This window comes from Lathyrus oleraceus, chromosome 6, assembly GCF_024323335.1.
Source record: "Lathyrus oleraceus cultivar Zhongwan6 chromosome 6, CAAS_Psat_ZW6_1.0, whole genome shotgun sequence".
Taxonomy (NCBI): Eukaryota; Viridiplantae; Streptophyta; class Magnoliopsida; order Fabales; family Fabaceae; genus Lathyrus; species Lathyrus oleraceus.
In genome coordinates this window covers 478996593-479010309 of record NC_066584.1, presented here as the reverse complement: position 1 = coordinate 479010309, position 13717 = coordinate 478996593, and the positions used below count along the sequence as shown (strand labels likewise).

Below are 13717 nucleotides of genomic sequence, written 5' to 3'. Positions count from 1 at the left end.
TTAAAGACCCATTTACAACCAATCCGCTTTGAACTTTTAGGCAACTCAACTAGATCCCATACATTATTGTCATCGATTGATTTTAACTTTTCTTTCATAGATTGATCCAATTTTCAAAATTGTCACTTTCCATGGCTTGTATGAATGAGAATGGATCATCATAAATGCTTAAATCACATTCATATTCAAGTGAATAAATGACATAATCTTTCAAAATCGCTTGTCTCTTTTGCCTTTCAGACCTTCTTACTGAATCTTTTTAGACCAATCAACATAGTTCAACCCATTGAACTTTGTCATTGTATTGCCCAAGGCAAACATATTAGTAACAACGACAAACATTTAAAATACGCTCTTGAATAAATTTTATGGATTCAAATCAATTTAACTTTAATCATGTATCTAAATACACATTTGAGTGATGCATAAATACATTTCAATAAAATAAACGGATGCTAAATAAACATAATTTAATGAAGAATTAATCATACTCAAAATAATATGCATGTCTGTCTTTGGATATACAAGCAACAAGTATATTAATAAAAACTTTAATTTTATTAATTATAAATCATAATCCATCTTTAGATGATTTATACATGTCTTATAATAATAAGTACTCTCTGTGTCCTTATTTATAATAAAAAATCTTCTAATTTTTTGGGTTTAAATATAAACAAATATCAACAAATCTACGTATATTTAATGTTTTTATTCCAAAATTATTCATGCATTAATTATGTAATATTGTTAGTAGAAGATAATTTAATTAAGGGTATACTAGTAATTGTGTTGTGTCTCTCACATAAACTCAAAAAAATTTAATGCACTTAACTATATTTCTTAATAAACGTAGAATTTGTCTTTTTTGTTTATAAATCAGACCGGAGTAGTATCATTTAACATACATGTTATCCCTATAACATTAAATCAAAATTCAGTTACAAAATTTAGAATTACAAACTTTAATAAATTTAATCATGATTAATAAATTTCTAATATAATAATTCAAAAACAATTAATTTACATATTATATAAAAAAATCTATGCATTGTTTTAAGCATTCTGTTGATGAATTGTAGCCTTTTTTTCTACATATACGGAATGTACAAAACGCAAGGCATATAATCTCTAATGTATCCATTCTAATGTCTTTTTTTTTTCTTTTCTTTTTTTAATTTAATATGTTACAGTACTTTTCTTAAACCGTGCTTAAAGATATAGAAACATTTAACATATTATTATTGACATATTTCTACGAGCAACTTATTTTTCAAATTTGTATTGTACTTTAATTCTAAACTTTACTGGAACTGAGTATAATATACTTCATCTATATTATTTTAATACATTCATGAAATATGTAGATAGATGCTAATGCACTCCGTTGCCTTTGGAAAATTTATTTCATATTCATCAGCACCATCAAGACATATATAAAACACAAATGATATCGGACAAGTAACAATGCACTACAAAAGTTTAATTAACGCATAGCAACAACAAAAGCCAAAATCTACATAACACCAAGCAACAACAATACACTACATATGTATTTGATTCCGTTAAAGCCAAAATTTAAATACCTCATCGCAATAGAGAATTTTAATTAATATGGATCTAATTCCAAATTTCTAAGAGCAGATTTATCAGAAAATTATAATATCGATAATCAAATACTCTGATCTCATCGATTAAATAATTTTATATTTAGGATTTTAATATTATGATTTTTACGTTATTCTATTTTTATGAAAATCCATAAAAACGTATGTAGATCCATGACGTCGATTCTTTTTCGGTTGACGGTATTTTTTATGTATTTGTGAAAAAATTAGAAGGAATGAAAAAAGTTGGTTTGTTTGCCTAAACGTGCCTTTTTATAAATGTTTTATTTCAACAATTACATTTCATCCCAAGAGTCATGTCTCAACGTCCATGAGAGAATAGAGAATTAAGTTTTGAATTTCAAAATAAATCTCATTGACTTAATTATCCATCAACCTAAATAATAATCACATTAAAATATATTTCATTTAAGTCAGACTTTTAATTACATGAGTCATATTTATTGGGAGTATAATCTAAGTTGTGTAGCCGAAGGCCAAGATAGTTAGGGTTAAAGTTTGTTATATTAGTTACAGTTAACATAGTTATATATATATATATATATATATATATATATATATATATATATATATATATATATATATATATATATATAATATATATATATATATATATATATATATATATATATATATATATATATATATATATGAGTTTTTGCTTCATATGCCCTCTATTTCAATTTTTTTACCCAATATGCCCCGGTCTGAATTTTTTTTCCCAATCTACCCCTTTTTCAGTTAGGGCTCGTCACTTCAAGTGACGAGGGGATGAAGACCCAAATTTTTCAATTGGAGCTCGTCACTTCAAGTGACGAGGACATGAAGAAGTTTTTTTTTTTAATATTTTAAATACTCTATTAAATATTAATAATAATTAATATAATTGATTTTTAATTATTAATTCTATATTTATATTAATAATTATTCACCAAATATAGAATTAATATAGTACTTTATTAAATACTAAATCAATAAAAAAATAACTAATTTCTCCATATTATTCAAAAAAAAAAAATAGTAATCAATAATAATTATATAGTACTAATAATTATGGTCATAAAAAAATCAATAATAATTATATAAAATCAAGAAAATCAATAATCAATGATAATTATAGAAATAAAAGGTAGTATTGTTATTTTCGATAACTTATGTAGCTGAAAATAGAAATATCGCGAGAAATTGAAAAGGGATATTTTCGTATCGCGCGTGAGTTGTTTCTCACTCATTCATTCACAGACACTCTCTAACCTTGGATTTTGTCTCTCCGAGGTCTCGCTTTCCCATTCTTCCACACACACACTGTGTTCAACCTTCTCTCTCTCTCTCTCTCTCTCTCTCTCTCCCCTCAACACCTTCCATTGTTGTCTCTTCTTTTCTTTCCACCTTTCTCTTCTCCTCAACATCTCCTCTTCTTCTTTGCTCCAACGGTCACATTCACAAATTTGTACAACAAAAAATGTTCCCTTTTCTCTTCCTCCATCTTCTTCTCTTCTGCAACACTTTCACACCTCTAGTGAATTCTCTAAACCCTGAAGGCTATGTCCTCTTAACACTCAAACACTTCATCACTGACCCACAAGGCTCCATGAACAACTGGAACTCTTCTGATCAAAACCCATGTTCATGGAACGGAATCACCTGCAAAGACCAAACCGTTGTTTCCATCAGTATCCCAAAAAGGAAACTTCATGGTTCTCTTCCTCCTTCTCTAGGATCTCTCTCACACCTTCGTCATCTCAACTTCAGAAACAATCAACTCTTTGGTACTTTACCTCAAGAGCTTTTTCAAGCCACAGGTCTTCAAAGTTTGGTGCTTTATGGAAATTCCTTTTCCGGGTCTGTTCCAAATGAGATTCAGAATCTTAGGTACCTTCAAACTCTTGATTTGTCTCAGAATTTCTTTAACGGCTCATTACCTGATTCAGTTCTTGAATGTAAGAGACTTAAAGCTCTTGTTTTGAGTAGAAACAATTTTACTGGCTTTTTGCCTGATGGATTTGGTGCTGGTTTGTCTTCACTTGAAAAGCTTGATCTTTCTTTCAATGATTTTCATGGTTTGATTCCTAGTGACATTGGAAATTTGTCAAGTTTGCAAGGGAATCTTGATTTGTCTCATAATCTTTTTAGTGGTTCGATTCCAGCTAGTCTTGGAAATTTGCCTGAGAAGGTTTATATTGATCTTACATACAATAATTTGAGTGGTTCAATACCACAAACCGGTGCTTTGATGAATAGAGGACCAACTGCTTTTATTGGAAACCCTGGCTTATGTGGCCCACCTTTGAAGAATCCATGTGGCTCTGATGTTTCTGTTCCAGTTCCAGCTACTAGTTTACCTTCCTCAAATCCAAAACTTCCTGGTTCTGAGAAAAACAAAGGGCTGAGTAAAGGTGCTGTGGTTGGGATTGTTGTTGGTGATTTAATAGGAATTTGTCTTTTAGGTTTGTTGTTCTCGTTCTTTTACTCGAGGGTTTGCGGTTTTAATCAGGATCAGGATGATGAGAATGATGTTAACAACAAGAGAATGAAAAGAGGGAAAGAGTGTTTTTGTTTCAGAAAAGATGGATCTGAGGTACTATCTGATAATGTTGAGCAATATGATCTTGTTCCATTAGATTCACAAGTTGCTTTTGATTTGGATGAGCTTCTTAAGGCTTCGGCTTTCGTTCTTGGTAAGAGTGGAATAGGGATTATGTACAAAGTTGTGCTTGAAGAAGGGCTTGCTCTGGCTGTTAGAAGATTGGGGGAAGGTGGTTCTCAAAGGTTTAAAGAGTTTCAAACGGAAGTAGAAGCTATTGGGAAGTTAAGACATCCAAATGTTGCTACTCTTAGAGCTTATTACTGGTCTGTTGATGAGAAGCTTCTCATATATGACTATGTTCCGAATGGAAGCCTCGCTACAGCAATTCATGGTAAGTTTCGTCATTTTAGGCCTATTTCGATTTATTTATTTGAGTTTCGAGCAATTTTATGGCATATCCATAAGTTGTTTTAAGCCTATTCCCATATATTGTTTATCCGATTGCGGAAGCCCGATAGCAGGTGGTTTATTAGATCTTAAATCAGGCTCTGATACCATCTTAAGAATGCGTGGTTGGGCTTAACTCAACTCTACAAAACCGTCCGACTTAAACCAAACTAATACATAGCACGTTCATTTGTTTCATTGATTATTTGATTATGCTTTTTTAATTATATCTTCAGGGAAGGTTGGACTTGCCACATTTGCACCGCTAACTTGGTCGGACCGGTTGAAAATCATGAAAGGAACAGCAAAAGGAGTGGTCTATCTGCATGAATTCAGCCCCAAAAAGTATGTCCATGGAGATCTAAAGCCAAGTAACATACTTCTTGGACATGATATGACACCCTACATTTCCGATTTCGGACTAGGCCGTCTTGCAAACATCGCGGGCACTTCCCCGACCCTTCAATCAAACCGAGTAGCTGCGGAAAAACTGCAAGAAAGACAGAAGAGTCTGTCCAATGAAGTCGCAGCAAATATTTTAGGAAACGGCTATCAAGCTCCAGAAGCTTTAAAAGTGGTGAAACCGTCGCAGAAATGGGATGTTTATTCATACGGCGTGATTTTGTTAGAAATGATCACAGGAAGATTACCTATTGTTCAAGTAGGTAACACAGAAATGAACCTTGTTCAATGGATTCAGTTCTGCATTGAAGAGAAGAAGCCACTCTCGGATGTATTAGATCCATATTTAGCCGAAGACGCAGACAGAGAGGAAGAAATAATTGGAGTTTTGAAGATCGCAATGGCTTGTGTTAATAGCAGCACTGAAAAAAGACCTACAATGAGGCATGTTCTTGATGCTTTGGATAGATTGTCTGTTTCATCTGATTGAGAAGTTTTTTTACCTTTGTATGATGATTCCTTGTGATCGAAGAATATGAATTTGTTTGAAAAAAAATCAGCAATGTTTCTAAGATTCTCCTCTTAATTATTATGCTTATTTGTAGTATTAACTAATCATTAATGTTACTCATCTGTTTTTATATTCTCACATAGAGAATGTCAGAAAGTCATTCTATTTTGGTTTTATTATTAGTGAAAAATGTATTCACCTCTTTATGTCTCAACCTATGTATGTTTGTATCTGTCTTGCATAGTTTATGACTTTATTCTAAGGGGATGGTACCATCTATCTAGGACCCGTGATCTTCAGCTTTCTTCTTCTTCTCAAGTCATCACCATCATTTGGGGGGATCATTTGGGGGGTCCTATTGAAAATTAATAAATTAGGAAAATAAGTACTATTTTGCAATATTGGTAGGTAACTGTTTTACTAGTACATTGTTCCTGTCTCTCTCTGATAGGATGTTTTATTCTGATTAGTGGTGATTTGAATAGTTTATGTCACATGAGATGATTTATTTTAAAGTATGTTTAGGATCCGACCAAGATTGCATGCCATTAAAACATTCATTGTCACTCTACAATGGAGCACATGCATGTTTCATTGTTTCTTTGTAGGTTGTTATAAAATGTTTTTAATTAGAATTATGACTCTCAAATTAGTATAATTAATAGAGATTACTCAAAGTAAGGACATGTATGAGATAAAATGTTAAGAGACTATGAATCACACAACAATAACCACGGTCTTTGATTATTTAGTTTGATTAAGTGTTTACGTTTTTGACTTAAAAACAACTATAATTTCGTTCTCTCTCTCTCTCTATATATATATATATATATATATATATATATATATATTAAAAAAGAAGAAAAAAACCTCTACAATAATTCCTTAAAAAAGGAAAGGTGTATACAAACTTTTTAAAGAAAGAGTAGTTCCTGATTTTTTTTTTAAATTATATATTTCAAAATTAAAAAATTCTAAAATAATCATATTTTAGAAAAAAATATTAGAGTAATGTTGCAAATAAAAAAAAATTGTCCACAAGAGGAGGCATCACATGCAGTGGCGCATGCAATCATATTTTGGCCAATGAGTGTGACACATGCATTCGACTTTTAGGTGCATGCGCCATTGTCTGTAGTTCCTGTGTTTTTCTTATATATATAATCCATTCTCTCCCCACCATTTTCCACCCATCTTCTAATTCTCTCCAATTTTTCTTTAAAATGTCGTGCTATATTATCAAGAGAAATGCTAATTTGATTTATTCAACAGTAAAGCCTTTGATGAAGATCTAACTCTGAAACATGGAGACTTTTGAGCATCTTCAGAAGAGTTTGATCCGTTTGTTAGATGGAGACATTGAGAAAATCAGAAGAATTCAGAGGCTTGTTACGGTGTACAACAACAATGAAGAAAGTCGTTTCTTGGAGTCAGTTAAAACTGACACTGATTGTCGTATTATGATGCATAGTTCAGAGGAAATTGTCCTGATGGTTGTAATCGCATAAATATATTATTTAGTCGTTGTATTTGTTTGTCTTATTGTTTAATTGTTGTTTAAAAATTGTTGCTTAGTTGTTGTTTAAATTGTTCTAACCAAATATTGTGATTTTTATGAAATGAACGTTGTTTTCAATATCAAATAAAATGGTTACATAAAATGAATTACATTAAAATGCAGGACTAAAAGTGGATTTTTGAATTATGTTGTGGAGCTTGCTCCAACATTGTGACAGTTTGTACGATTGTGTCAGATTGACGGCATGAACTACATAATTTCACCATTTTATTCGCCGTATTCACTTTAGTTCGAATACGCGTGCTGTTAAGGCGCCCATTTTTCTTTCTTCACATATTTTCATTATGCCAAACTATCTCCCCTTGATATGCAGACCAATAATCCTGATTTGCTACCACCAGAAAGCTATTGTTGTACACATTGCATAAGTTTATGACTTTGTAAACGAAGGATAGTAAGTTGGAAGGATCATGCCGAGCCTTTGAACATACCTCTATGACATGGGAGCAAGACATACAGAAGGCTTGAAACTTTTCGCAATTGCACCAACCTCTATTTAGTTCGACTCAATATTATCCCCCTGGCCTCCCCTCATTCTGGTCTATTGCCTCATCTACCAACCTCACAACATCACCATGCCAGATACACCTAACAACCAATCGAACATGATTACGAACCCGCATATGTAACACCCCAATCTTAGTAAATTATTTTATTTTAATTTAATTATACTTTTTGTGTGTTTATTTATGTCTTTATTTGATTATTATGTGTGGGTGGATAAATGAATGTGGGTGAGAGAGAGGGTGAGTGATCTTGTAGTTGGGTGTGAGAGTAATTAGAGAAAGATATAATAACTTAGAATTATTTTATTAATTGAAATAATATTTTGATTTTATTATTTAAAATAAAATAAAAAGATAAAAAGAAAATAGAAGTTGTAGAGATATTGAGAGCAGAGTGAAGATTAAAGAGAAAAGTAAGGGTAAAGTAGGAATAGTTTAATGGGGAGACTAGATTTTTAGTGTAAAAAGAGAATCAGAAGGAAAGAGTTAAGTAATACGTAGAGTTTTTGGGAGAAAAGAGGAAAAGGAGGCTAGGGCAAGAGAAAGAGCAAAATAAGGCATATGAAGAACTTTCATTGATAGAGTTTGAAAGAATTTTGCTGGAAAAGTCTAAGGTAAGGGGGAGAATACCTTTTGATAAAAGGAACTTATGCATGAGGGGTAGGGTAAATGAGTCCTTAACCTCCGATATGATTAATTGATTTATTGAGAATTTTGAATTTAATGATCCTATGCGATTTTATGTTGTTATGAGTGTTGAATTTCATGTGTCAATGTATGAATAAAATTTTATTTTGGTGTGTTTATGTATTTTCCACCATTGGTGATGCGTGAAGGTTTTAGGGAGTTGTGAGAATATAGGAATCCATGATTATACTTATTAAACTGTTAATTTGATGATGAATTTGATGATGAATTTGATGATGAAATTGCTATAATGATGATGAGATAGGTGAAATACATGTTAACGATTATGATGACATGATTAGTTGTTAAATTCTGGAGATAAGTTGTTTAAGGGTTAAGGTGTGTTTGTGTGAGGATTGAAAGTGAGGAAAGCTGCTGAACCTGAAGGAACACTGGAATTTTTGGAAAAACTACAATGACAATCTATTGCACCAGATGACAATCGATTGCATTAGTTGAAATTTTGAAAATAAATAACAGTGCAATCGATTGCACCAGATGAAAATGGATTGCCTATCCTAGAAAAGTGATTTTTACGAAGTCAATAGCAAAACGTGTTTCAGTGACAATCGATTGCACCAGATGACAATCGATTGTCATAGGCCAAATGGTGAAAATTATGCTTTTATTTTATTGCATTATGATGACTTCTCGGTAAGTGTACTTATAATACCGTAGTAATAAAAAAGATTCAATCCACAGAGATTCCTATTTAACAAGTCAAATTGTGAAATGCGTAGAAAATACTAAATTGCGTATGTGTGTGTGGGAGGAGGGGGGGGGGGGTTCAGGTTTCAAATGTGAAAAGAAAATAAGTTGATCAGACAATAAGACGAAAGCGGTCAGGTTGTGTATAAAATCTCATATTTCTCTATTGTTGACGTTTAATGCATTATATGAATGATATTGTCACTATAATCCCCCGGTGAATTAACAAACCCGTTGTACCCAATCCCTTGGGATATAACTCACTAATCTATACTTAGAATTTTCCATCCATAGTCCATAAGCATAAGCAAGATTAGACAATGCAATAAAACGTTAATTCCTAAGCCACTTTGTATTTTTTTGTCCCTAGTCCATTAGCGTAAGCACAACAATTGCCCTAGGTCTAACACATAAACTAATGGTTAGTATTCTTCATGTGCTCAAAATCAGATTAAAAGAGTATCTCACATAAATATCATTAAGAATAAGGTGCAATTGAATAGAATTATAGATCAAATTATTCAGGTAACATCAAATCAAACATATGTCCTAATAATATCAAAATAGGTTCATCAAATACAATGCACTAATGACTTCTCGGCAAGTGTGCTGATAGTGTCACAATAATAAAAATAGTATCGAATCCACATGGACTACTATTTAACAAAGCAATACTTGTGCAAGTATAAAAAGTAACATTTGGGGGGGAGGGGGGGGGGGTTTCAAGTTTGCAATTGTAAATAAAAGAAGTGTTCTGACAATTTAGAGAAAATGGTCAGGTTTTGCCTAGAATCCCTTATTTCTCCCATGTTGATGTCTAATGCATTACATAAATCAAGCACCGTTATATTTCCACGACAAGTTAACAAGACCACTATACCCAATCCTTTTGTGTATAGCTCACTAATTCCTACTAGAGGTCTCCTATCCCTATTCAACTTGCGTAAGTGAAATTAGACGATGATACCGTAAGATAATTAATCCAACATCAAATTAAACATATGCCCCAATAGGTTCGAAACAGGTTCATGAGACAAAACCTAACCTAAAACTGTTTAGCTACTCATATTGATAAAATTATAATACCAATTGATAAGAATAAGATTGCATAAGAATTCTTTGAAGATCTGGCCTCCAATGGCTTCGAATGCGCTCCAAAACTCACTTCTGATGTTGTAAATCGTACTTTCCAATACCCAATCACAAAACCCCTAAAAATTACAAAGTCTTCCTTTTTATAGCCATCAAATCGTACCAGAATGTGTCACAAGTTGTCCAGATAAAGGGCTCGTCGCGCGCGCAATAGACTACATCATGCACACGATGCTGTATTGACTGCTCTTCCACGCGCACGATGGCGTGCAATACCACTTTTCTTCTTTTCTACCGTGCACGCAATGCAACGCGTAATTATTCCAATGGCTTACTCGTTTTTGCTCCTTTTCAGCCAAATTTCTCTAAGTCCCAAATTCTTCATACTTGGTCATTTTTACTCTGTTCTTTGGCCATTATTCATAAAATTTGGTCATCTTCGACTTGATTTTCTTTGTTTATTCGGTAGAAAACATGAAATGATCGAGTGTCATCACAACTCCAAACTTGAAATGTTGATTATCCTCAAGTAACTTGCCTGCAGTGCAAATTCCAAAAAGAAAAATAAGTTACAACAATAACAAATGAAGATCACCATATGAAATTTGTTTTACCTGACCACCATTCTAGATTTCAACTACAATCCATAAAATTCAGAAAACATCCTCAATCTTTGACAAGTACTCAAACTGACTCTCCTCTCACGATGACTAACTCAATTGATAGGGTAGTCTCTCAATTAACATGCAAAATAGTTTATACTGAGTTTGATCATGTTCTAATAGAATTCATCAAAGAAATCAAAATACACACACTTAAGGGATTTTTCGGTTGTAACGTGGCTTATGTCCAGGAAGAATATTTTTGGGAAAGTAGGTTTAAAACTTTGGATTTGGGTACCTAGTTCTCCTATTATTATCATACCAACTCTTTTCTTGATTAACGGTACTAGAGATATCACTATTGCGGTCCTCAATATTCATTTTGCATTCTTTCTCTCGTTTTTTTGAAGAAATTATTTTAACTTCTTATTTTCTTTAAATTTTTGAATTTTTTGACCATTTATTCTCTAGTACCCAAACCCCAAACTTAAACCTTGCTCACTTCCAAAAGCAACCCCAAACTTATTCTTTTTCATACAACTTTAGAACTAAAACTTTTCTACATAACTCCAAAAAGAGGGTGGAAAGATGTAATCTTTCAAGTCATATGGCTAATGAATAAGGCTAAGTCATCGAAAGAAGGACTAAGCTCAAAGTGGTTAGCAAAGGACTTTACCTATTACTACATGGTGGTTTTAAAAAGGCTTAGAGTTCATAAAAAACAATTGTCTCTGTATGTGAAAATCAAACCAGACAAATTGAACCAAAAATAGTTCAAACCTGATAAAGTAATAAAATGCATGGATACACTCAGTGAAAGGGATAATAAACAATGGAAGTTATTTGTCTCGAACCTTACTAGTTGAGGTATTTGAAAGTTGAGTACGATTCTGTTGATTCCTTTTTCATCCTTTACTTTTATTTTGTAAGTCACTTTCCTAATGATCAAGTTTCATCTGATGGTGCTTTTGGTTCATTTGTTCAATGCTAAGGTTGTAATTTTTGTAAATCTGAAATAAACAGTAGTAGCAAACTCATTCATTAAAGATAATATAAATAATGTTTGAGAAACGTGCGAGCGTGGCTAATTCCTCTTATTGAATCTAACTACTAACATAAGTTAAATGCTGCAAAAAAAAACAGAGAAATTTGTTAGAAAAGATGGGTTGCCTCCCATGAAGCTCTCTTTTTGTGTCATTAGCTTGACTACTGGATTCATGGTTACGAAAGTATTAGGGAAGCTTTTTCATTTGAAATTTCCCCTCCATAATAATACTTTAACCTTTGTCCATTTACTTTAAATCTCCTCATATCACCCGAATCTTGAATTTCAATGGCACCGCTTTGACAAACTTCTGTGACTACAAACGGTCCTAACCACTTTGATTTCGTCTCTTATAAAAAGGAACATATGTAGTATATGATCTGTAAGTATTTTTTGTAAAAGTTCTTTGAATCTTGAAATTCGCCCTGATCCCAATGAACGTGAGGAATCCAACTCACCTAAACTTTGTAACAATTTTTTTTATCAATATTGTTAAATGTCTATATGTCCGTTAATGATTATAGTGTGCTCATGTAAGTCATGTTATCAATGATTTATGTGGTATTCGGATCGAACTCTAGCCTCAACATGGTTCGACAGTAGTTGAAGATTGCATACCTTAGTCGAAGTTTGTTCATGCATATATATGTATGTTAGCTTGTTATTTAAGTTAGCATGTCGAATCAGGTCAGTCTATTGGGCCAATTGTTTAGCATGTTAGTTGAAAGCTAGGATTTAGTTTTCTTATAAATATCATACTAGTCACCACTTCTCCATTAATCCCTGACAGTCCTAATTAGAGAGAGAAAGTAGTGTGATTGAGATTCAATTGTAAACATTGTTCTCTAATGTATAATTGGATCAAGAATCCAAATTTTAACCACTTTTAATTGTCTTTCTTCTTTCTTCTAACTTTTCCTTTGCTTAGTGGTTTTCTTACTGATAAAGAAACCAATCATACTTTATTTTCTTGGCATCAATTTCATAATAAATTAGTGCGGTGAGTGTGGAGGAGAAGATGCCATCAATAAAATATGAGATTGAAAAAATTAACTGGTGTGAATGATATCGATCTATGTCACTTAAAGATGCAAGCCCTACTGGTTCAACAATGTTTGTTAGAAGCATTGAAAGGATCAGAGAATATGGATGTTTCCCTAACGGAGATGGAGAAGACGATGATGATCGATAAAGCCCACAATGAAATCATCTTAAGTCTTGGTAATAAGGTTCTCCGGAAGTTCCAAAGGAGAAAACTGCAGCGAGTGTGTGGAGAAAACTCGAGGGTTAGTATTTGACCAAACCTTTGGTCAATCGCCTCTACCTGAAGCAAGATTTGTATTCATTCAAGATGAGTGAAGACAAAGTTTTTCCTTAACAGCTGGATATGTTCAACAAGTTGATTCTTGATCTTAAAAATATCGAGGTCAAGATTGATGATGAAGATCAAAAGTTGTTGATGTTGTGTGCTTTACCTAAGTCTCATGCTCATTTCAAAGAAACTCTCTTGTATGGAAGAGATTTATTTACCTTTGAAGAAGTATCCATAAATAGATTTTATGGAATCCATACAACCTCCATAATCAGAATCGACGAATCCTTTGATTTCGACTTTGCTTTCATCACCACTAGCTCCACCATAAATCAGGACTCTGCTCAGAGACCCATTTATGTACTTTAGAATCCACTACAATACTTGCCATTGTGCCTTCCCAGGATTGACCGTATACCTACTTACAAGGCTCACTCCCTACGCTATGTATGGCCTCGTACATGCCATAACATACATAAAAAAACCAATTATACTAACATATGAGATGTTATTTGTATAGGCTCTTTCGACTTTAGTACTAGGACTTTGAGTCGTACTCAACTTGAGCTGAGGATTAGATAGTGTTACAACAGGCTTTGAATTAGACATACCAAACTTGTCGAGAATATTCTTCGGGCATGTCTCTTGAGATAAGCATAATCTTGATTGCT

At 32.8% G+C, this 13717-nt stretch overlaps 1 protein-coding gene across 1 annotated transcript; it reads left to right on the top strand.

The window, feature by feature from the left end:
• Window positions 1-2867: 2867 nt before the first annotated feature.
• On the top strand, window positions 2868-5733 carry LOC127098310 (receptor protein kinase-like protein ZAR1). Its single transcript, XM_051036871.1, has 2 exons — window positions 2868-4546; window positions 4839-5733. The coding sequence occupies exons 1-2, from the start codon at window positions 3091-3093 to the stop codon at window positions 5492-5494; spliced, it is 2112 nt and encodes a 703-aa protein (XP_050892828.1). The 5' UTR covers window positions 2868-3090; the 3' UTR covers window positions 5495-5733.
• Window positions 5734-13717: the final 7984 nt, after the last annotated feature.